This window comes from Anomaloglossus baeobatrachus, chromosome 5, assembly GCF_048569485.1.
Source record: "Anomaloglossus baeobatrachus isolate aAnoBae1 chromosome 5, aAnoBae1.hap1, whole genome shotgun sequence".
Lineage (NCBI taxonomy): Eukaryota > Metazoa > Chordata > Amphibia > Anura > Aromobatidae > Anomaloglossus > Anomaloglossus baeobatrachus.
This window is the reverse complement of record NC_134357.1, coordinates 371,732,200-371,756,882: the sequence shown is the minus strand read 5'-3', so window position 1 is coordinate 371,756,882 and position 24,683 is coordinate 371,732,200. Positions and strand designations below refer to the sequence as shown.

The 24,683-nt window shown below is 49.9% G+C and overlaps 1 protein-coding gene across 4 annotated transcripts in view; it reads right to left on the bottom strand.

The window, feature by feature from the left end:
- Positions 1-8,615: 8,615 nt before the first annotated feature.
- Positions 8,616-24,683, bottom strand: part of EZH1 (enhancer of zeste 1 polycomb repressive complex 2 subunit) — a 149,517-nt gene continuing 133,449 nt past the window's right edge. For all 4 annotated transcript variants that reach the window (XM_075349986.1, XM_075349988.1, XM_075349985.1 and 1 more), the window contains exons 22-23: positions 10,648-10,732; positions 8,616-9,770 (exon numbers count right to left, since the gene is read on the bottom strand). In XM_075349986.1, the coding sequence (XP_075206101.1) occupies positions 9,710-9,770; positions 10,648-10,732 (146 nt within the window). In that variant the 3' untranslated portion in view covers positions 8,616-9,709. The remainder of the gene's footprint in view (positions 9,771-10,647; positions 10,733-24,683) is intronic.

Genomic DNA, 24,683 nt, shown 5'->3' with positions numbered 1-24,683 from the left:
GCCTTATGCCAGAAACACAGCTAGAAATCTGCTATGCTTAAATGGAGTGGGGGTTATTAATTATTATATGGAGTGGAAACTACCCTGAAAATCCACACAGTCTGAATATGGATTTAAAGAGTAAAGCGCAACTGCACATACTCTAGCTCAAATAGTTAAAAGGAATTATCCCATAAACAACTTAATTCACAGCCAGTGAGCATGTGCAGCCACCATTCCATTAACTATTAATGGAACGGTGGCTGCACATGCTCACTACCAGTTAGTGTAACGGTGGCTGCACATGCTCACTAACAGTTAATGGAATAGTAGCTGCACATGCTTACTAACCGTTAATGGAACAGTGGCTGCACATGCTCACTAACAGTTAATGGAACAGTGGCTGCACATGATCACTCAGAGAACATGCCCTTAAACAGGTTTATGTGGCAGTGGCGTATTTTCACTGTTTCCGCTGTGTTCTCAAGCGTCTCCGCATGAGATATTGACATGCTGCCGATAGAAAACCCGTGCCGCAGATCAGTTTACACAGTGTTAAAAGAAGCGCAATGGGCATGGGATTTGTGTTAATCCGATCCACTGTGCTTGTACTGTACTACACAGGATTTTGGATGCAGTGAACATACGTTGCTTCCAAAATGCTATCAATCCTGAACTTGAGCACCTATTCTAATAGGTAATGGGAGCGTCGTTGTGTGGCGCCCCTGAGTAAATCAGGGTGCCACAGGGTACTGCATCCTTACCCAGGGTGCAGGGCCTACCCTCATGGTTCCGGGGTCTTAAGAAACCGGTGTCACTACCAACAGCACCCCAAATTCCAATCAGCACCTCACATCATGACCTGTCAGACACACCAGTGGGTTTGTCTAGCTGGAATAGGGCCACCCACCTAGGGGTCAGGCAGACTGGTGGGAGGGACGGTGTCAGTTTAAGCAGTTAAGTAGTGGAGTTCAGTGGAGGAGGAGGTCGAGTAAGAGCCCTCGAGGAGAGAGGGGCTGGGGGAGAGTGAGCTCCCAGGGAGCTAGACCGTGGTTGGGTCGCAGATGTTGGTCCGGGACCCGAGGAGTCGGGGACCGGTGGCAGTAACATTGGAAAGGGTGCGACGGACATAGTCTAGGAGGACAATCAGCACCGTCTAACCCAAAAGAAACTGACCGGTACCGAGCACGATGGGGAACAGGACCCTAGGTCAGGAGCAGATTCAACGTCCTGGTAATTAACCTGCAGAGAAAGGAAACCTTCAGGGACCTTTCTACAGAGCTCAGAGATTGGGGGCATCAGCACAACGTGGGGGACAGGGTTTTCCAGCCAAAAGCAGCCCACTGAAGCCCCAAGTGCCAGCTCCCAAGAGCACAGCTACACTTTACAAGGGTAGCGAGGCCCTAACCGCTTCAAGCTGAGGGGCCAAAGACAGACACTAAAATTGTGCACGGAGGGGAGCTCCAGACTATCAAGTGACACCGGCAAGAGCGGACTTGGTTTATCTGCACTGTTTGTGTCTACTTTATTATCCTCATCCTGCACCACGACTACCCACAGTGAGTACCTCGCTCCCCCTGCACCCTGCGCTCCCAACTATTCACCAACACCCCTGAGCCCGGGGCCATCCCTACCTGTGGAGGGACTAACATCAGGCTGCTTCACTCCATCTGCCCCGGTACTCCCTACAGCAGCAGCGGTACTCCTATTACCGCAACCCACAGGTGGCGTCACAAATTTATCCCCTGTAAATACCCCCCTTTCACGGATCCAAGTGTCCGCCGAGCCTGGTCCGGGCCCCTCGAGCCACCACGATCCAGGATCCCAGCAACCCGACCAACACCGGAGTGGTACAGTTGCACATGCTCACTGACTTCATTCACACAGGGAACTTTGAGATGATAGTTTCCATGGTCAGTGGAAATCACAGTGGTTGATCCCAGTGGTTGTCACCCCCGTCCCTTCCAAAAAATAAAACAAACAAAAAAAAGCCAACAGTCTTCTGTAACCTTTACCATATTTATTAGGTGTTTTAGACACATTCTGAGCCTTGCCTGACAAAGGGGGAGTGGTGTAGAGGGCGATGCCTTGCTTAAAAAAGGGCATGCTATAAACCCTTATGATAAACTGGCTCATTTTAAAGACTGCCTAATTTACGTTTGCACTGCATAACAATTAGACAGTACTGATAAATTTGCCCCAATGAAAACACGCATGTCTGATATGTACTGTACGCAGAAAATTGTAGGAAATAATGATTCTACACGAGCCATGAGGTTACTTCACTGTTTATTTCAAATGCACTGATGCAATAACAAAATTGCAACGTATATAGCCTTTAATGTTATTATATTTAGCTGAAATAGTTAATTTTACACCATGCATATAACAACTTATACAAAAATAAAGACAAACACATGAAACAAGATTTTATAGCATAATGTATAGGTTCTGTATTCTTTGTATCTTTATTTTCCTGGACTGTTGCAGAATATGTTGTCCCTTTATGATTCTCATGAATGCTTAATACCATAATTCAGGTCCGGGTTTACATGGATGTACAACACAAAGAAGGGACACAAACTGTTCTGTACATGCAGAGAGGCCACTGAAGACACTACGTTTATGGGTCTTCCACAGATATAAGAACAGTGCAGTCCACCCAATATCCAATAGAAAAGACTTTTTACAATACTTTACTGTAGATAGAATTTCTTAAAATGTGCATAAAATTGTTAGATATAACATATGACTTTGCATACACTGAGGGTGACATTAATCATGCATAATAAGGTTTAGATTTATATGGATTTTTTTTTCCTATGCAAATTGTAATGATTAAAGAAAAAAAAGAGATTAGGTATAAAAAATCCAAGGCTTAAGGACAAGACGGAATTGTGCTTTAAAGAGGATCTGTCTGCTTTCCAGATATTTTAGAATTTATTTTTTAGAAATCCGTTCCTATGTTATTACTTCTTAAAATGTATGCATACATTGAAGACTTGCTGTTGCCAATTAGGTTGGAGTCATACTAGCGTATGGCATCTGATATTAGAGCAACGGATGCAATATGCTAACGACTCTCGGTTCCTGCTTTGCTGCGAGCGTGAGCCGAGTGTCATGTGACTATGATCTGTTCTTGCGATCGGATCACAGCTGCGGAGAGGGAGGGACTAATCTCTCCATCTCCTCCATTGTCAGCCTGTGCATATATTGCTCTGCACTCAGATGTCATCTGAGTGCAGTCCGATGTTTCACTTGCACTCAGACTTGTATGGGTGCAAGTGAGCTGAGACTCACAGACCATCGCTTCATGCTGCGATTTTATTCCTCACTACGATTATGGCTGAGGAAAAACTCACAGATTTGAGATTTTACTACATGGGGCCATATTTTCCAACATTGCACTAGTCCAAGTCATACATCAGTGTGACTCTAGCCTCAGGGTGTGTCCCTACACTCTTAAGATATCCAATCAGTGCTATCTGTGCCACACAGTGCAGGGACTCAATCCTTTGCTAAGAAGAATGATTATGCCCAATTGTCAATTTAATAATATTCAGGAGAAATAACAGAATCAGCACAATGCAAAGTTATAAGAATAGATGATCTAGAATTGTTATTTCTTGGGAAGAGCTGACGTATCCTTTTTAACATTAAGAGGATTTCAATAGCTGAAGAAGCGGAAGCCTTGTATTGATTAAGCCATTACTTATCCCTCGTAAGGCCTCATCCAGATATTTGTTTTTCAGGCAATTTTTTGTTCTGTGTGTCCATTTTTATCATCACTATTGTATTTAAAAAGAAAAAAATATATCGGTGTATTAAAAAAAAAATGTCCAAGCTTCTCCTATCCACTGAGCAGTAGGATGACACATGGATGGTAGCCATATGCTGTCTTTTTTCTAAAGACCAGCTGATTTGAATAGATGAGACTGTTCTGTAACTCATTTAGACCAGACAAGTTCCGTTTTTTTGTTTTCTTTAGCAAACACATTTTTCTGCAAAAACTATGGCAGATACGTAAACAGCCCCAAAAAGACTAATGGGCACATGTTCGATCTGTGAAAAATAAGGGATAGCACACAAAAATGAATGAGGCCACATTTTCTGAAATTACTTTTTCATCAAGAACAGTAAAAACCGCTATTTAGTTGCCCCAAGGATTGAATAGCCTGGACAGGTATGATGATTACACGACTGTATTCACAGAGCTCAGATGCAGTCTTGTTAAGCCATAGTGTTAGTAACAGAAGAAAAGGCACAAAAGACAAACTTTCCATCTTAGAGACTCGACATGAGGTCTCTGAAGCACAAACCCATTCTCACAAGTAAAACCTACCAATATCGGCTATGCCCCATGTACAGCGGCAAGTGACCTGCGGGACTTTAATGCCATCGTGTTGAGTTTCTATATGGATTTAGATGGGGAATCATTTAATCTAGTGACCGGCTAACGTTCAATCAGCCGACGAATGGCTCCCCCCCGCTGATTAGTGGCAGATAAATGGTATTTATTGTCCTTATTGCTTCAATAATAAGAAAATATCTTATCAATAAAATTAAAAATGGCCAATAGGTCACAGGTTACAAAGATTATGTGGTTAGGGGTCTTGGAGTCGGCACAGTACACATTTGTTTTAGAGTTAAAATTATATAAAGGGCAAAGTTGAAAATGTCTTTTTCTGCTTTATAAAACAGTACTAGTATATCACAAAATTGTATAGGACACAAAATAATATTCTAAATTATTTTAGTAAAATAGGTATAAGATGCAAAGGGTTAACAGTGGAAACAGTTATCAGGATGTGATGCCAACTTGCCTGCTCCTCACAATTCCCCACTCTGCTCAGTTAGAAAGTAGCCATAGACCACTACCACAACCCTCTCCGGGAGCCTTGTAGTCTCAGGACACATGCGCTTCAACAATATATTATACCGTAGTTGGTATTATACTAAAGTGGTATAGACTGGACAACACAAAGATTATCAGCAATGGCATCGGGCGATGACTGCAGCATAGCCACTGGACACTGCCACTTCTCTAGAAAAGAAGTCAAAGACCATAGGAAAGTGTTGCACTTAGTGGCGGTTTTTTATAGGTTCAGGGTGGCTGCCTTTATTTAAAACCTCGGCCCTGATAATAATATACAGAATAATTATATAGTAACACCACAGAGCCATTGCTTCAAAATATATATTGTATACATACATATTATATGATAACAAATGAGAGAGGTTCGGCCATACATAGAGAGGGGAGTAGAGAGATGGAGGTAAGAAGAAGAATGGTGAAGTGTGTAAAGAGAGAAAAGTATGTGGGCGTAGGGTGTCGAAAGAGGTGAATAGAGAAAGTAGTAGTGACAGCAGAGAGATGGGGTAAAACAAAGAAAAAGGCTGATGGGTGTCAAGAGAGAAAAAGTGTTTGTGTGTGGGGGAGGGGTGGAAAGAGTTGTGAAGATAGAGTAAAGGCCCCTTTACACACTGAGACTTTCAGCGATCCCACCAGCGATCCCAACCTGATAGGGATCGCTGGTAAGTTGCTAGGAGGTTGCTGGTGAGAGGTCACACAGTCAGACGCTCCAGCGATCCCACCAGCAACCTGACCTGGCAGGGATCGCTGGAGCATCGCTACACGGGTTGCTGGTGAGCTGTCACCAGCAACCAGTGACTAGCCCCCAGCCAGCAGCGACGCACTGAAGCGATGCTGCGCTTGGTAACTAAGGTAAATATCGGGTAACCAACCCGATATTTACCTTGGTTACCAGCGCACGCAGCTACACGTGCAGAGAGCAGGGAGCAGCGCACACTGCTTAGCGCTGGCTCCCTGCTCTCCTAGCTACAGTACACATCGGGTTAATTACCCGATGTGTGCTGTAGCTACACGTGCAGAGAGCAGGGAGCCGCGCACACCGCTTAGCGCTGGCTCCCTGCTCTCCTAGTTACAGCACACATCGGGTTAATTACCCGATGTGTACTCTGCTACACGTCGTGCAAGGAGCAGGAGCTGGCACTGACAGTGAGAGCGGCGGAGGCTGGTAACGAAGGTAAATATCGGGTAACCAAGGACAGGGCTTCTTGGTTACCCGATGTTTACCGTGGTTACCAGTGTCCGCAGAAGCCGGCTCCTGCTGCCTGCACATTTAGGTCCCCTTTACACACTGAGACTTTCTAGCGATCATGCTGCACAGCGGGAAACAAAGGACCAAAGAATGGTCCTGAACGATTTGTAGCGATCAGCAACTTCACAGCAGGGGCCAGGTCGCTGATGTGTTTCACACACTGCAATGTCGCTGGGGAGGTTGCTATTACGTCACAAAACCGGTGATGTTACAGCGATGTTGTTTGCGATGTTGCAGTGTGTAAAGCCACCTTAAAGGGGGTAATACAAAGAGAGGGGGTGAAGGGTTTAAAGAGAGAAAAAGTGTGTGGGGCAGGGTGTAAAGAGACAACAAAAGTGGGGGTTGGAGTAGAAAGAGGTGAAGAGAGAAAGGACTGGTGAATCTAGAGAGATGGGGTAAGACAAAGAAAGATGGGCAAAGGGTTGAAAAAGAAAAAAGTGGGGTGGAGGGGTGGAAAGAGGTGAATAGAGAAAGGAGTTGTGAAGATAGAGAAAAGGGGACAAGAGAATAGCGATAAGGAGGTATTGGGGGTAAGAAACAACGAGAAAGAAGGCTGGAGAGTGAAGAGGGGCGTGGGTGAAAAGAGGGATGAATAGAGAAATAGCCAGATGAGAGATAAAGGGGGGATTGGGTAGACACAGAGAGAGGGGAGTGAGAGAGAGGGGGTGGACAGGTTTATTATCATGCTATAAAGTATGTAATGAGGCATAAAACCCAACTGTGCCTACACCATATTAAGTAAACCATGGTCTTTCTGTATTGCTGCTCGTCTGTATATGGTTACAGGAAATGCAAGGAATAAATCTTACCGAGTATTAGCATCATGCAGGAAGCAGCCTGGCGGGTATAATAGTCATGCCGATACCCTCTGCAGTTACCCTAAACTGCAGGGTTTTAGAGAGTAAACTGAGAGCCACAATACATTTTATGTGTAACACACTGTAAAAGTTCAATAGCTTTGTAGTGATCCTTAGTAATAGCCTGTATGGCAGTCTATTTTCAACTAGGGCTGAATTATATATTCTGAAGGCACGAGAGCACCATTAAATACTGGCTCAATGTCAGCACAGTTATATAAAAGCTCATCTCTGTGAAAATGGTCCGGTACATTGAGTGAGGGCTACTCATCCCACATTACAAGGCAAAAGAGCAGGAACTGTGAAGACAATGAGCGGGTAGATAATGCTATCAGATTACAGCTCTGAAGCTTGCAGAATTCTCACAAATTGGCCATGTATACTTATTCCGTAATAAAATAACTAAATCAGTACTACATAATTAAAAGAAAGCATTTGCGCAACATACTGTATATAAATCTATATTGAAAAATGATTAGACGTACCAAGGTATAATACTAATTTACATGTCTATTCATTTTAAAGTGCATCTGCAAGTGTTAATATAATGTGAGTATTTTCAACCATTGCTATATATCATCCTGTATATATTTGTGTAAATGGTGTTCATAATGGATTACTGTAATATAATGAATAACGCACCGCACAACTCCAAATGATTAAGATACCACTGCATAAAATCACTAGAAGGATAGTCCAAGGCATTAAAGCTCCATGGTAAGGTGGAATATAAATTTTCAATTTCCAGCAGGGAATACATCTATATAGATATGTAGAAATAATATCTGTACACATGGAGTTAACAAATAAAACATTACATAATATTGAAGCTTATAGGAAAGCTTGTATATACGGTAACCACTGTTGGCGCAGTTCCACTGTCTTACATAATGAGTGCTAATAAATAGTCCTGTCCACCTCGTTAGGCCTCATTCACACCTCAGTATTTTTACATTAGTGTTCGTATGCCAAGCCCAACCCAAGTATGCTATAGAAACAAAAGATGGGAGATAAAAGTGCAAAATAGGATCTTATCCAAGCAGTGTAATGGGGTGAGGATGGATAGTGGAGGCTCACCTGTGGGGGTTGTGAGAGTCACATTTACACCATAATTTGACACTTTTCTTTTTAGAAAAGTGCTGTGATCATCAAAAATAAAGCTTAAAAGAGAACCTGTCACCACTTTTTTGGCCTATAAGATGCAGCCACCACCACAGGGCTCTTATATACAGCATTCTAACATGCTGTATATAAAAGCCCAGGCTGGGGGTATAACATAAAAACACTTTATAATACTTACCTAACGGTCGCGCAGTGGGCTTATGGGCGTCTCCGTTGTCCGGTGTCGGCGCCTCCTCTTTCAGCCATCTTTGTCCTCTTTTGAAGCATGTGTGCATGACGCGGCTACGTCATACACACTCGCCGGTCCTGCGCAGGCGCACTACAATACTTTGATCTGCCCTGCTCAGGACCTGAATGCCAGCGAGTGTGTATGACGTCGGACCCGTCATGTACCGCGGCTTCAGAAGATGGAGGACGAAGATGGCCGAAAGAGGCGCCGGCACCAGACAACGGAGACGCCCATAAGTCCCACCGCACGACCATTAAGTAAGTATTATAAAGTGTTTTTTATGTTATACCCCCGGCCTGGGCTCTTATATACAGCATGTTAGAATGCTGTATATAAGAGCCCAGTGGTGGTGGCTGTAGCTTATAGCCAAAAAAAGTGGTGACAGGTTCTCTTTAAGAGGAGGATTCAGATCCACGTGCGGTGCTTCAAGTTTACAATAATAAATGCCAGAGAGTGCCGCAAATTATACTGCAAATCTACAACAGGCAATGGCTGGAGTAGATCTAATGCTCAGAAAGAGATGATTTAATTTATTAAGATATATTAATTAAAAGCACACTGAAGTACAGAGCAGCACGGTGGCTCAGTGGTTAGCACTGCACAGTGCTGGGGTCCTGGGTTCAAATCTCACCAAGGACAACATCTGCAAGGAGATTGTATAGGTTTCCCAGTGTTTGTGTGGGCCTTCTCCAGATTCTCCGGTTTCTTCCCACACGCCAAAGACATACTGATAGGGAATTTAGATTGCGAGTCCTAATGGCGTCAGTGTTGCTGATGTATGTAAAGTGCCATGGAATTAATGGTGCTATATAAGTGAATAAATATTGATATAAGTATGCTTGTTCTTATAAATTCCCCCCACTGTGAATAAGAGCCCATGGAATCTGCTAAGAGCTGATGGATGATGGTGCCGTGCGCCATGGGAAGCCTATAGCACTCCAAGTTACAACAACTATAAGGGCCTCATTTGCATTACTGGCTAATGAGAGTATTAGTGCCACCTATAATTTGTATGGCTTCATGTTGTGCTATTTACAGGCCTCTTTGTATTGTGTAAAGAACATGGATGCTTTAGAAGAGTTTGTGCTTTAGACCGTATGTGAGTCACAACATGTTATACATCAGACACATAACTGAATGAGCAACCAAAAAATCAGAGCAATGAATAATGCCCCGACTAAAACCGCTAGGACAGACAACTGATTATACAGTATACTGTAAGTGACGTCACGTATAGGGTTCACCTCCAGGACCTGCACCAAAGGTTTGTGCAAGTGTAGTCTTACCAATACATTCACAAAGGCGAATATTTCACAATGAAGTGGCCGGACAAACACAGAAGTTCAGTAGATTATTGCCGGGGACGGTCACAAGGTCCAACGATAAAAGTGGGGAGGAAATTAGATGATATCAGTCTCTCTCTCTATGCCCACATATTTCAGAGCATCTGCCTGACTGTATCTGTAGAGGAAAATGATAGATATTGGAGTAACAAGAAAGCCACGTTCTCATGTAATGCGGACATGTAAGTGGAATTAAAATACAAACATTGCTTTATATTATTAAGGCTGTGTGGTGCTTTTGTATGGGCACGGCTTGTAGCTGCCAACGCCTTTTCGGCCATTCTGTGAGGTAGGGATAATGGGGAGGATTTTAGAACTATGCTGGCAATACTATTTGGCATATATTATTCCTCCAATATAGTTCATCCAAGGCTCCAAGGCGGCGCTACAGTATGCACAAGGGGTACAACTCTGCATATAGATTACTCCGAGTGCCACAGAACAGTTCACGGACATAACTAGACCTGGGCACTTAGCTAGGTTGGTTATGTATAGTTGTTGGAGATATAAAATCTAGTTTATCTACAAAATGTGTTGTGGTGTGCTCTTCTGGATGATTAAATCGAGGAAAAAAGGAAACAATCACTGCCGCTACTTCTTCTGGTCATATACAAGGGCAAGAAATCCTTTTTATAAAGCTTTTTAAAGGTGTTCTCTAATAATCATTCTTCAGGAGCACACCGCTCCCCTGCCTAATGCCCTCTTGCTTGCTGGAGGCAGTGCACTCCTGCATGACTGACAATTCTGACTAAAGGCATTGTCCGATCTGTGCTCTCTGATGCAGCTACATCAGGACATTTTGCCTCTGCAGCAGGGGCTGAAGCTGGCACAATCAGGAGCTAACACTGCACTCCTGGATTCTGACTCTTGGGGTGGGGTGTTTGATATACAATCTCATTTCTTCCGTGCACACAAACATCTTTATACACATTTTCCTGTACTCTTATGTATTATACTGTACATATTGATATTTGCACCCTCATGTTAATTCTCACCGATAGTCAAAAAACAATTCTTCTCCAGCCTGGATTGCCCGTTTGGCAAATATTCCAATGCGGTGGTCTCCATTCACCATAACCACTTAAAGACATAGAAAAACTACAGTTAATAAAGATTTCCGCTACTGACATGACATGTATAATGGAGTAATGTTTCTCATATAAAATATATATTAAAACATTCAAAAGCATAGAAAAGACTGACTAGATGATGGCTTTAATAATGTTTAAAGGGGAATGTGCACCAGAAAGTGACCTGCTGGAATAGTAGGATTTTTGTGTACTCACCGTAAAATCTCTTTCTCTTAGTCTTCATTGGGGGACACAGGACCATGGGTTATGCTGCTGTCACTAGGAGGCTGACACTAAGTAAACAGAAAAAGTTAGCTCCTCCCCAGCAGTATAACCCCTGAGCCGGAGGCGGGCTCAATCAGTTTAGTGCACAAGCAGTAGGAGGAGAGCCAAACAATCCTGGATAAAAACAAGGTAAAAAACTATGACGAACAGTCGTGTGACCAGTGACCTGGGAATATGGGCACTGGGGAAACAGGCATGTCATATATAACGAAAAGCACAAGCAGGGTGGGTGCTGTGTCCCCCAATGAAGACTAAGAGAAAGAGATTTTACGGTGAGTACACAAAAATCCTACTTTCTCTGTCGTTTCATTGGGGGACACAGGACCATGGGACGTCCAAAAGCAGTCCCTGGGTGGGAAGAAAACCATCACCGGAGATAGGAAGGAAGTCGCTTCCCCTTGCCGGGCTGACCCGGACCTACAAGCGCCTACGTTGTTACAGGTGTGCCACTGCCACCCACAAACCTTACACCAAGACTGGCCTCTGCCGAAGCTTGAGTGAGAACCTGTTAGAAACTAGCAAAGGTACGCCGACTAGATCGGGTGGTGGACCAGAGGACCTGGTTGACCGACGTCCGGAGCCCAATCTTGCAAGGGTGCCCCTTGCTCGGTAGACCGCGGCGGAAGTCCGACCTTCATGCGATAGTCTTCACATATGGAGGAAAGGATCCATGTGATATTCAGGCCCTTTGCGCCGGCCTATGCTTCTTGGGAAAGGGCGGAAGAATGGACTGACAGTCGGTGTAACCGACAAAAAAATGGTGTCCTGCCGACACGAAAGACTGAGGGCTCGTACCAGCCCTAGAACGAACTATGCCTCTTTCAGGCTGAGAGGGGAGCCTAGAACCGACAAAAACGAAACCTAAAGTCCTCTTCTGGAAGGAAAGCCGAGGTGTCTCGGACAGAAACGAAGGGTTCTGGCTGGAGCCCCCCCTTATCCTGCTGGCGGAGCGGAAAAAGGGGGAGAAAAGACTACGAGAGGGCTGCCCGCCCTGATGCCGTCTATAACAACCAGATGGCCACGAGGAGCCCACCTATCAAAACAGGTGGGAGCAGGGAAAAAAGGGGCACCTTGAGCAAACTCATCACTGGATTATGGTCCCACTTTTCTAGTGAACGATGAAAAACGCCGAGCCAGATGGACATTTCTCTGAGCGAAGGCCCTGATTGACGGAAAGTGAAAAGTCTCTGAAGATGCGGTCCTCACACCACCGGGGGAGCTCTTTCCACGTGGAACTAAATCTTCGAGGGAACTGGATTCCAGGCCCTCCTCAATGTCTGTCATCATCTTGTTCACAGACCTGACCGAGCCAGCACCCGGGATCCACTGGTGAGGACATGGAACCTGGGACTCCTGAGTCCTGGTAGACTAGAGGGGCCCCGATACGGAAGAATCTGGCGGTCTGGAAGGAGCCACGGGGCATCTGCGAGGAGATGAGTAAGTTATGCGAAACTATGCTCGCCTGGGCCACTCCCGAGCTATCGCCTGCCTAGGTCCCTCTTGAGAACCCTCGAGATCATGGAAAGCAGCGGGAAGATGCATGAGAGCCTGAACAGGCTACACGACCGGTCTTGGGCGTCGTCCTCTAGTCCAGAGCAGGTGGCGTACTCGACGCACCATTGACTTGAGAGTTGGATCGGAAGGCCAAAAAGTCACGACTGGAGGTCTTCCTTCGCCAGAGATCTGGCTGTTGATATCCCTGTTGGAGCCCTTTACCTACGCGAGACCTATCGTACCGCGGAAATCGGCCGCCCAAACGTCCACGCTCGGGATGTGCTGCCGAGATTAGCGAATGAAAGAGCCCGTCCCAGAGCAAGAACCTCTTGGCCTCTTCTCTTGCCATGACGCTCCCTGCGTCTTCCTGGTGGATGATGCACATCACTGCTGTGGCATGGTCCGACTGGAACCTGACTGGACAATACACCCCAGAGAAGAAATTGTAACCGGGCTAACCGAATGGCTCTGAGTCCGGAATGCTGAAAGGGGAGACGACACTCTAGGGGTGTCCCTCGGGACCGTGCCGAGGAATGGTGGGGTAGCATACCCTAGTACGGGAGGCTGGTGACGGTTGATAATAAGCTCCAGAGGAGGAAAGGGAATCTTCCCAGGGATGGTTGCGAAGAGTGGTCCTCTAGGAGGAAATTGGCCGGTCACCCTCGAAGACGGAACCTTCCTGTCCCCGTTCTTCAGTGTGTTCCGTTGGAGAGTCCGGGATGAAATCTGGTATGTGCACCATCGCTAACACCACCACAGGCTGTCGAGGACTCGCATAGCAAAAAACCGAAGGGAAAAAACGGGAGCGGGAGGCAAAGAGCCGCAGGACCCTGTGCCAGGAGGGAAACTGCTCCTGCGTGAGGAGTAGCAACCCTTGAACGGCTCGAATACCGTGCCTGAGGAGTGATGGACCGGGCCGGGTCTGGGAGGACTCCTTCCTGTAGCTCAGCTACCCTAGTAGCGAAAAGTGATGATGATGGTCTAAACCTCAAGGCGAGGGTCCTTGAAGGGAGACTCTGGGTCTCCCGGTCGTTCCTGGGCAGAGAGAGCCTGGGGATGCGTAGGGATCGTGATCCCTGCAAGCACTCTCAGAAAGCTGGGACGGTCCGCAGCCACGCAAAGCGGAGATGGCTGTTGTAGGGATAAAGGTTCCCTGACGAACCTAATGTGAGGGAACGAGTCCTGGTGCATTAGGGCCGATGCCGGGAAAGGGGTGTACCCTTCCCTTACGTAGCCAGTCTACCCTGATGTAGCGTAGGGGATAAACTGGACTCGCCTATCTCCGAAAGGGCGATCCCGAGAGCCGGAAAGGAAGTCAGCGACTTCCTAAATGTCGAATCTGCGTTCCTGATCCCGAGTCAGAGCTCTCGACGGGTAGGTACCCTGATGTTAGAGGCTCAGGCCGTGTAGCGGGCAGACACCAGATTTTGTAAAGAGAGGGTACTCACTGAAGCTGATAACCAGTCCTGGATCGGCATAGGTGGAGCGCGGACCGCTGCGTAGAGTGTCCATGGAGTCCCTGCGGAGCGTCTCGATAGGGACGAGAAGCCAGGAGGAACCCAGGCGGGTCAAGTACAGGGTAGCGTGCCCCTTCATCACGGAGCCCTCTACGAGAAGGGGTAAGACAATATAAGGGACTTACCGCTGGTAAAAATTGTGTCCGAGGAATATCCGTGCTCACGCAGTCACACGGCGAACTGGATGTCCACTGAAAACCCGCAGGGGTCCCCACCTTCCTGTCTGCAAGGTGCCATGCCCCCTCTCTCCAGAGCCCTCTGGGGGAATGATAATGACAATAACACGACTTACCGCAGGTAAACGCCGTGTCTGGTTGTTGTCTGTGATCACTCAGCGACTCCAGTGTGGCATGCCCATTCTCACCGAGACCCCTTTTTGGAGAAGGGAATAAAGACGATGACTAGACTTACCGCTGGTAAACGTCGTGTATGGCAGTTGACCGTGAGCACGCGGTAACTCAGCGAGCTCTGGATGTCGTCTGAGCAGAGTCCGCTCCAAATGACTTAAGGGGGACCTGCGTGCATGGAGATAAGGGGGCTGTCCGTAGCCTTACGGCCTGACTCACCAATTCCAGCAGGCCTTTAGACGTGCGCCAAAACATCCAGGTCCTGCTCGGAGTCCAGCAGAGGTGGAAAGCCTGGGCCATCACCCGAGAGGTCGGAAGACTGCCGGAGAAAAGGCAGTCTGGACTTGGGGAATAAGGTGGAAAACAGGGGGGCCACAAAAGACGAGACCTGTCGGGTCCGCTTCTAGCATAGGAAAGGTCCCTGGTACGAGACTCACCTCCCCGAGGGGATTGCGCTAGACCTATGGAAGGCATAACCGAGTATTGGCCGGGGACGCAGCGCATGCGCGCGAAGCCGAGGGACGGCGGCGAGGGGATCTATGACCTGAGACAGGGCATTAACCCGCCGGAGGGGACTAAACTAAAATTTCGAGCTGGGAGCGCGAAATAAAAAAGGTGAAGCAAAACAAGTGCCCGAAAGTACTGTAAGAGTTAAGGTGTAAAAAACTCATGTATGTAAAATTTTTAATAAAAATCGACCTAAAATAAAAAATATACACTAAAGAAAAGTGTGTTTTATTTTCTCCCCCGGAAAAAGAAGGTGATGCTGAGGCCTCAGTAAACCCAGACTAGTAGTCTGGAATAAACTCCCATTCTCTTTTTTTTTTTTTTTTTTTTCTTTCTTTATTTAAAATGGACGCTGTGAGCGGGAAAAAAATATCCCCCACCCCCCAAGTGATGCCTGGAGCACGGCGGAGGGCGGGAACGGAGAGGCCGGCGTCCAATAGCGCCGTGCGGGAGGCGGGCCTGGGGACGCCGAGGACAGGGCCGAAGCCGGGGGCTAAATTTTGAAGGTGCCGGGGCGGACAGAGGCCGCGCCGGCGGACCCGGCCGCAGGCGGCGGCGGAGAGGATCCTCGGCGCGCTGTGCGGGATGCGGCCTGGGCACGCCGAGGACGGGGCCCAAGCAGAGGCACCGTCGCGGGTAGAGGCCGCGCCGGCGGACCCGACCGCAGGCGGCGGCGGAGAGGATCCTCGGCGCGTTGTGCGGGATGCGGCCTGGGCACGCCGAGGACGGGGCCTAAGCAGAGGCACCGTCGCGGGCAGAGGCCGCGCCGGCGGACCCGGCCGCAGGCGGCGGCGGAGAGGATCCTCGGCGCGCTGTGCGGGATGCGGCCTGGGCACGCCGAGGACGGGGCCTAAGCAGAGGCACCGTCGCGGGCAGAGGCCGCGCCGGCGGACCCGACCGCAGGTGGCGGCGAGGATCCTCGGCGCGCTGTGCGGTAGGCGGCCTGGGGGACCGAGGACAGTGGCCGAGCCGAGGTGCCGTTGCGGGCAGAGGCAGCGCCGACGGAGCCGACCTCAGGTGGCGGCGGCGTTTGAAGCTGTTAAAAAGGTACAGGGGCAGCGCCGGCGGACCCGGCCGCAAGCGGCGGCGGCGCAGAAGCGATGCGGGGCCGCCCGACCTCGGAGTCGGCAGGGAGCTCCACGGACGCAGCGGGGGAGTCCGGCGAGTAGGCCCAGACCGGGGCCTAAATTTCTGCAGCCGTCCGAGGGGGGAGAAGGAAGGGGTCCTACCTGATCCGCGGCGCGCTGTCCAGTGTGCAGGTTGAGACTCTGCACATGCTCCTGTGTGCTCCGCTCAGCGAAGGAATGGCTGCGGGCACCAGGAAGCAGGCTGAAGAAGGCGGGGAGTTGGACGCCATTGGGGTGGAAGCCCCTAAATGTAGCAGCGTTGCGGGCCCCATCCAAAAACTCCAGATGCGCTGCGGAGGTCCAGTCCCTGCTGTATGCCCCTTGCGACCCTTTGGGGTGGTACCGCAGGGTGAATAGGGGTGCCCAGGAAAGTTCAGCCCCGCGTGCCAACCGGGGAGTGGTACCGTGGAATTGGACGGGGGAGAGGGCCCGACAACTCAAGCCTCTGCGACCCAGGGGAGTGGTACCCACACGGGCTGCGAGAGCTGAGGTAGAGAAAAGATACCTGCAGAAAAAGAAAATTACCACAGATGAGAGCGACGAGCGTCGCCGAGAAAAAATGAGAAAAACAAAATAACGCAAAAAATAAAGTGGCTGAAGGGGGCCCAGTCGGCCCACATCAGCCTCCTACGACACTAAGCAAAAAACTGATTGAGCCCGCCTCCGGCTCAGGGGTTATACTGCTGGGGAGGAGCTAACTTTTTCTGTTTACTTAGTGTCAGCCTCCTAGTGACAGCAGCATAACCCATGGTCCTGTGTCCCCCAATGAAACGACAGAGAAAAATCAGATTTTATGTTAAATGTATTTTAGTAAAAAGATTTAAAATACAAAACAAATAGTTCAATTTTAAAAAAGGCCTCTAAGGTATATACTTGACTTCTACTTCCTGTTCTGTACAGACAACTTTTCAACAGTTTCGTTATCGACACAGACAGGATTAAAATGAAATGAATAGCTCCTATACATAGTAGGGATCCACCATTCACAATAAGTCTTGTTACTGCCCTCCATCCCTCATTCACATTGACTTTTGGACAGATTGGACAGCATGCTTATGCTTCTATACACATTATGGGAAGAACAAGTGTCAATCTATCACTACTAATATCAATGGGAAGAAAAAGTGGGAAGAAGGGAATTTTGTTTACTTACCATAAATTCCTTTTCTTCTAGCTCCTATTGGGAGACCCAGACAATTGGGTGTATAGCTTCTGCCTCCGGAGGCCACACAAAGTATTACACTTTAAAAAGTGTAACCCCTCCCCTCTGCCTATACACCCTCCCGTGGATCACGGGCTCCTCAGTTTTGGTGCAAAAGCAGGAAGGAGAAAACTTATAAATTGGTCTAGGGTAAATGCAATCCGAAGGATGTTCGGAGAACTGCAAACCATGAACCAAAAGAACAATTCAACATGAACAACATGTGTACACAAAAGAACAACCAGCCCGAAGGGTACAGGGGCGGGTGCTGGGTCTCCCAATAGGAGCTAGAAGAAAAGGAATTTACGGTAAGTAAACAAAATTCCCTTCTTCTTTGTCGCTTCATTGGGAGACCCAGACAATTGGGACGTCCAAGAGCAGTCCCTGGGTGGGTAAAAGAATACCTCAATAAAAAAGAGCCGAAACGACCCCCTCTTACAGGTGGGCAACCGCCGCCTGGAGGACTCGCCTACCTAGACTGGCGTCTGCCGAAGCATAGGTATGCACTTGATAGTGTTTCGTGAAAGTGTGCAGACTAGACCACGTAGCTGCCTGACACACCTGCTGAGCCGTAGCCCGGTGCCGCAATGCCCAGGACGCACCCACGGCTCTGGTAGAATGAGCTTTCAGCCCTGAAGGAAGCGGAAGCCCAGAAGAACGGTAGGCTTCAAGAATCGTTTCCTTGATCCACCGAGCCAAGGTTGACTTGGAAGCCTGCGAACCCTTACGCTGGCCAGCGACAAGGACAAAGAGCGCATCTGAACGACGCAGGGGCGCCGTGCGAGACACGTAGAACCGGAGTGCTCTCACAAGATCCAAAGAGTGCAAATCCTTTTCACACTGGTGAATTGGATTAGGGCAAAATGAAGGCAAGGAGATATCTTGATTGAGATGAAAGGGGGATACCACCTTAGGGAGAAATTCCGGGACCGGACGCAGAACCACCTTATCCTGGTGAAACACCAGGAAGGGGGCTTTGCATGACAGCGCTGCTGGCTCAGACACTCTCCGAAGTGATGTGACTGCCACTAGAAAGGCCACCTTCTGCGAAAGACGTGATAGAGAGACATCCCGCAGCGGCTCGAAAGGTTGTTTCTGAAGAGCCGTAAGCACCCTGTTAAGATCCCAGGCTTCCAGCGGACGCTTGTAAGGTGGGACTATGTGGCAAACTCCCTGCAGGAACGTGCAGACCTGCGGAAGCCTGGCTAGGTGCTTTTGAAAAAATACGGAGAGCGCCGATACTTGGCCCTTGAGAGAACCAAGTGACAAACCCTTGTCCATTCCGGATTGAAGGAATGAAAGAAAAGTGGGTAAGGCAAACGGCCATGGAGTAAAACCGTTATCAGAGCACCAGGATAAGAAGATTTGCCAAGACCTGTAATAGATCTTGGCGGACGTTAGCTTCCTGGCCTGTCTCATGGTGGCAATGACATCCTGAGCTAACCCTGAAGACGCTAGGAGCCAGGACTCAATGGCCACACAGTCAGGTTGAGGGCCACAGAATTCAGATGGAAAAACGGGCCTTGTGACAGCAAGTCTGGGTGGTCTGGAAGTGCCCACGGTTGACCCACCGTGAGATGCCACAGATCCGGGTACCACGACCGCCTCGGCCAGTCTGGAGCGACGAGAATGGCGCGACGGCAGTCGGACCTGATCTTGCGTAACACTCTGGGCAGCATCGCCAGAGAGGGAAACACATAAGGCAGTCGAAACTGCGACCAATCCTGAACTAACGCGTCCGCCGCCAGAGCTCTGTGATCCTGAGACCGTGCCATGAATGCCGGGACCTTGTTGTTGTGCCGTGACGCCATGAGATCGACGTCCGGCGTTCCCCAGCGGCGACAGATCTCTCGAAACACTTCTGGGTGCAGAGACCATTCCCCCGCATCCATGCCCTGACGACTGAGAAAATCTGCTTCCCAGTTTTCTACGCCCGGGATGTGAACTGCGGAGATGGTGGAGGCTGTGGCTTCCACCCACTGCAGAATCCGCCGGACTTCCTGGAAGGCTTGACGACTGCGAGTGCCGCCTTGGTGGTTGATGTATGCGACGGCAGTGGCGTTGTCCGACTGGATACGGATCTGCCTGCCCTCCAGCCACCGATGGAAAGCCAATAGGGCTAGATATATTGCCCTTATCTCCAGAACATTGATCTGAAGGGAAGACTCTATCGGAGTCCAGGTTCCCTGAGCCCTGTGGTGGAGAAAAACCGCTCCTCACCCTGACAGGCTCGCGTCCGTGGTGACCACAGCCCAGGTTGGGGGTAGGAAGGATTTTCCCTGCGATAGAGAATTGGGAAGGAGCCACCACTGAAGTGACGTCTTGGTTGCAAGGGAAAGAGAGACGTTCCTGTCGAGGGAAGCCGACCTCCTGTCCCATTTGCGGAGAATGTCCCATTGGAGTAGCCGTAGATGGAATTGCGCGAACGGCACTGCCTCAATCGCTGCCACCATCTTCCCCAGGAAGTGCATGAGGCGCCTTAAGGGGTGTGACTGACTCCGAAGAAGTGATTGCACCCCTGCCTGCAGAGAAAGCTGCTTGTCCCGCGGTAGCTTGACTACCGCTGACTGTGTATGAAACTCCATCCCGAGGTAAGTCAGTGATTGGGTCGGTGTCAACGTGGATTTCGGGAAGTTGATGATCCACCCGAACTGCTGGAGAGTCGCCAGAGCGACGGTAAGGCTGTGTTGACACGCCCCCCGGGAAGGGGCCCTGACTAGGAGATCGTCTAAGTAGGGAATCACCGAGTGGCCCTGAGAGTGTAGGACCGCCACGACGGATGCCATGACTTTGGTGAAAACCCGTGGGGCTGTCGCCAGGCCGAAAGGCAATGCCACGAACTGAAGGTGTTCGTCTCCGATGGCAAAACGTAAGAAGCGTTGATGTTCGGGTGCGATCGGCACATGGAGATAAGCATCCTTGATGTCGATCGATGCTAGGAAGTCTCCTTGTGACATCGAGGCGATGACCGAGCGGAGAGATTCCATCCGAAACCGTCTGGTTCTGACATGTCTGTTGAGTAGCTTGAGGTCCAGAACGGGACGGAATGATCCGTCCTTTTTTGGCACCACGAACAAGTTGGAGTAAAAGCCGCGACCACGTTCCTGAAGGGGAACGGGGATCACAACTCCTTCTGTCTTCAGAGCGTCCACTGCCTGAAAAAGTGCGTCGGCTTGAGCGGGGGGCGGGGAGGTTCTGAAGAAACGAGCAGCAGGACGAGAGTTGAACTCTATCCTGTAACCGTGAGACAGAATGTCTCTCACCCATCGGTCTTGAACTTGTGGCCACCAGGCGTCGCCAAAGCGGGAGAGCCTGCCACCGACCGAGGATGCGGCTAGGGGAGGCCGAGAGTCATGAGGAGGCCGCCTTGGAGGCAGTGCCTCCTGCGGCCTTCTGGGGGCGTGACTTGGACCGCCACGCATAGGAGTTCCTCTGGCCTTTCTCCGGCCTGCTGGACGAAGAGGATTGGGGCTTGGCGGAGGGACGAAAGGACCGAAACCTCGATTGTATTTTCCGTTGCTGAGGTCTCTTAGGTTTGGACTGGGGTAAGGAGGAGTCCTTTCCCTTGGATTCCTTAATAATCTCATCCAATCGTTCGCCAAACAAGCGGTCGCCAGAGAACGGCAAACCGGTTAAAAACCTCTTGGAGGCCGAGTCTGCCTTCCATTCGCGCAGCCACATGGCCCTGCGGACTGCCACCGAGTTAGCGGATGCCACAGCTGTACGGCTAGCAGAGTCTAGGACTGCGTTCATGGCGTAGGAAGAAAAAGCTGACGCTTGAGAAGTCAAAGACGCAACTTGCGGAGCAGAATTACGTGTGACAGCATTAATCTCAGCCAGACAAGCTGAGATAGCTTGGAGTGCCCACACGGCTGCAAAGGCCGGGGCAAAAGACGCGCCCGTGGCCTCATAGATGGACTTCACCAGGAGCTCTATCTGCCTGTCAGTGGCATCCTTTAGCGATAAGCCATTTGCAACCGATACCACAGATCTAGCCGCCAATCTAGAGACTGGCGGATCCACCTTGGGACACTGAGCCCAACCCTTAACGACTTCAGCGGGGAAGGGGTAACGCGTGTCAGTGAGGCGCTTAGTAAAACGCTTGTCCGGAACCGCTCTGGGCTTCTGGACAGCGTCTCTGAAGTTAGAGTGATCGAAAAACGCACTACGTGTACGTTTGGGGAACCGAAACTGGTGTTTCTCCTGCTGAGACGCCGACTCCTCTACAGTAGGAGGAGGAGGGGAGAGATCTAACACCTGGTTGATAGACGAGATAAGATCATTCACTAAGGCGTCCCCTTCAGGTGTATCAAGGTTAAGGGCGACGTCATGGTCAGAGCCCTGAGCTGCGACGTCCGCCTCGTCCTCCAGAGAGTCCTCAAGCTGGGAACCCGAGCAGCGTGAAGAAGTCGGGGAAGATTCCCAGTGAGCCCGCTTAGCCGGTCTAGGACTGTGATCCGGGCAGGAGTCCTCCACGTGAGACCTAGGGTCCAACCTGGGAGCGCGCTGCGGCTCGGACCGAGAGGGGCCTGGAGGCGACGATCCAACAGGGGCCGGGGCTTGTGTAAGGACCGGTCTGGACTGCAAAGCTTCTAGCAGCTTGGCAGACCATTTGTCCATGGACTGAGCCATGGATTGTGAAAGAGACTCAGAGAGCTTCTCAGCAAAAGAGGCGAACTCTGTCCCTGCCGCCTGGACAGGGGGAGCAGGGGGGTCTACGTGAGCCGAGGGACCCACTAGTGACCGAGGCTCCGGCTGAGCAAGCGAAACAGGGGTCGAGCATTGCTCACAGTGAGGGTAGGTGGAACCCACATGTAACATAGCCCCACAAGAGGTACAAATAAGAAAGCCGCGGAGACACCATCACGTGTTTCTCAACGCTGGCAGGAAACTAGCCAGGTCTTTCACCGGGAAGGAACAACCACGGGAAGGGCAGTCTCCAGTCAAGGAGACCACCTATACCAAACATGGTATCCATCCACAGACAGCCGTTTCGGGGTATTTGCCCCTCATCAGTGTGGAGTAGGAATCTGGCTAGTGGGGGCAATGCCTAGTAAAAGACTACTTAAGCAAGCATTGTTGACCTTAGGGAGATCAACATATCCACCGCGGAGACACCATCACATGTTTCTCAACGCAGTGATTCTAGAGCATTGCCCCCTGGGAAGTATGCAAATAAGAAAGCCGTGGAGACACCATCACGTGTTTGCTTAAGTAGTCTTTTTCTAGGCATTGCCCCCACTAGCCTGATTCCTACTCCACACTGATGAGGGGCAAATACCCCGAAACGGTTGTCTGTGGATCGATACCATGTTTGGTATAGGTGGTCTCCTTGACTGTAGACTGCCCTTCCCGTGGTTGTTCCTTCCCGGTGAAAGACCTGGCTAGTTTCCTGCCAGCGTTGAGAAACACGTGATGGTGTCTCCACGGCTTTCTTATTTGCATACTTCCCAGGGGGCAATGCTCTAGAATCACTGCGTTGAGAAACATGTGATGGTGTCTCCGCGGTGGATATGTTGATCTCCCTAAGGTCAACAATGCTTGCTTAAGTAGTCTTTTACTAGGCATTGCCCCCACTAGCCAGATTCCTACTCCACACTGATGAGGGGCAAATACCCCGAAACGGCTGTCTGTGGATGGATACCATGTTTGGTATAGGTGGTCTCCTTGACTGGAGACTGCCCTTCCCGTGGTTGTTCCTTCCCGGTGAAAGACCTGGCTAGTTTCCTGCCAGCGTTGAGAAACACGTGATGGTGTCTCCGCGGCTTTCTTATTTGCATACTTCCCAGGGGGCAATGCTCTAGAATCACTGCGTTGAGAAACATGTGATGGTGTCTCCGCGGTGGATATGTTGATCTCCCTAAGGTCAACAATGCTTCCACAAGAGGTACAGGCCGCAAAAAAACCCTGTGCCTTAACAGGTTTGCTCCTTGTGGACGACATGCTGTTGTTTCCTAGGAGAATGATCACTGAGGGTATATGGGCAAAAAAGGGTATACAGCCCGACTGAACAGAATATATATATAAATACGTATCTATTCCGGCACCCTAGGGGGACCAGCACCAGGTGACCGGTGTGGCTTACCGACCGCTAACAAGCGGAGTGTGTGTCCTCCAGATTCCCTGCCTTAGGTCCCCCGGAGCTGCAGAGCTGTTCCTGAGAATCCTCCACCGGCAGAATGCCAAAAAATGGCTGCCGGAGCTCTCAGGGGAGGAGTGGAGCCGTGGGCGGCGCCAGGAAAGTGCGGGAATCTGGGGTCCCCACAGTGATCAGTGAGGGGGGAGGAAACATGCAGGATGCTCCAGCCCTCACATCCGACGTCAGGTCGGCAGTCCCGCCCTTACCCCTGACAGGCAGGCCCGGGGGCGGGATTTTTGCGACTAGGCCGCGATGAAGCCGGGGACTAAATTTAAGACCGCGGCCGACAAGCAGGCACGGTCGGCGCGGTAGTCCGCCGACCTTCTCAATTCAGCAGCTGCCGCAGCGTCCGGGAAGAAGGTGCGCTCCCTGCACAGTCCCCAATGGGGACACAGAGTACCTTTGAGTTGCAGGGCCCGGTCCCTGAGGTTGAATAGACTCCGGTCCGGCAGATTCCCACAGGGGCTGCGGAGGGAGCACGGTCCCAGTAAATGGATGACCGCTCAGGATCCCACTTCTCCCAGAGCCGCTAAGGGATGGTGAAGGAGACGGCATGAGGCTCCGGCCTTTGTACCCGCAATGGGTACCTCAACCTTAACAACACCGCCGACATAGTGGGGTGAGAAGGGAACATGCCGGGGGCCCCGTGGGGGCCCTCTTTTCTTCCTATGAGAATGCATGAGTGGATGTGTGCCTCCTTCCACACAAAGCATAAAACTGAGGAGCCCGTGATCCACGGGAGGGTGTATAGGCAGAGGGGAGGGGTTACACTTTTTAAAGTGTAATAAAGAGGTTGTCCACTACTTTTACATTGATGGCCTATCCTTAGAATAGGTCATCAATATCTGATCGTCTGAGGTCCAACACTCGGCACCCCGCCGATCAGCTGCTCATGGTCCCGGCGGCAGCAGCCGGAAATGCTGAGTTCCGAAGCTGCTCCGTCTTCTGATAGCGGTGGTGGCTGGGTGCTGCACATCCACCTCCCATTCTAATCAATAAGAGGTGGATATACAGTACCTGGCTCCGGCCACTATCACAAGACGAAGCAGCTCTGGAACTGAACATTTCCGGCTGCCTGGTGCCACCGCCGGGACCAAGAACAGCTCATCGGCGAGGGTGTGGGGTGTCTGACCCTGGCCGATAAGACATTGATGACCTATCCTAAGGGGTACTTTGCACGTTGCGACATCGCTACTGCGATATCGTCGGGGTCAAATCGAAAGTGACGCACATCCAGCACCGGTAACGACGTCGCAACGTGTAAAGCCTAGGAGAGAAGATGAACGAGCGTGAAACAGTCAAAAATCGGTGATCTGTGTCACGTCGTTCATTTTCATAATGTCA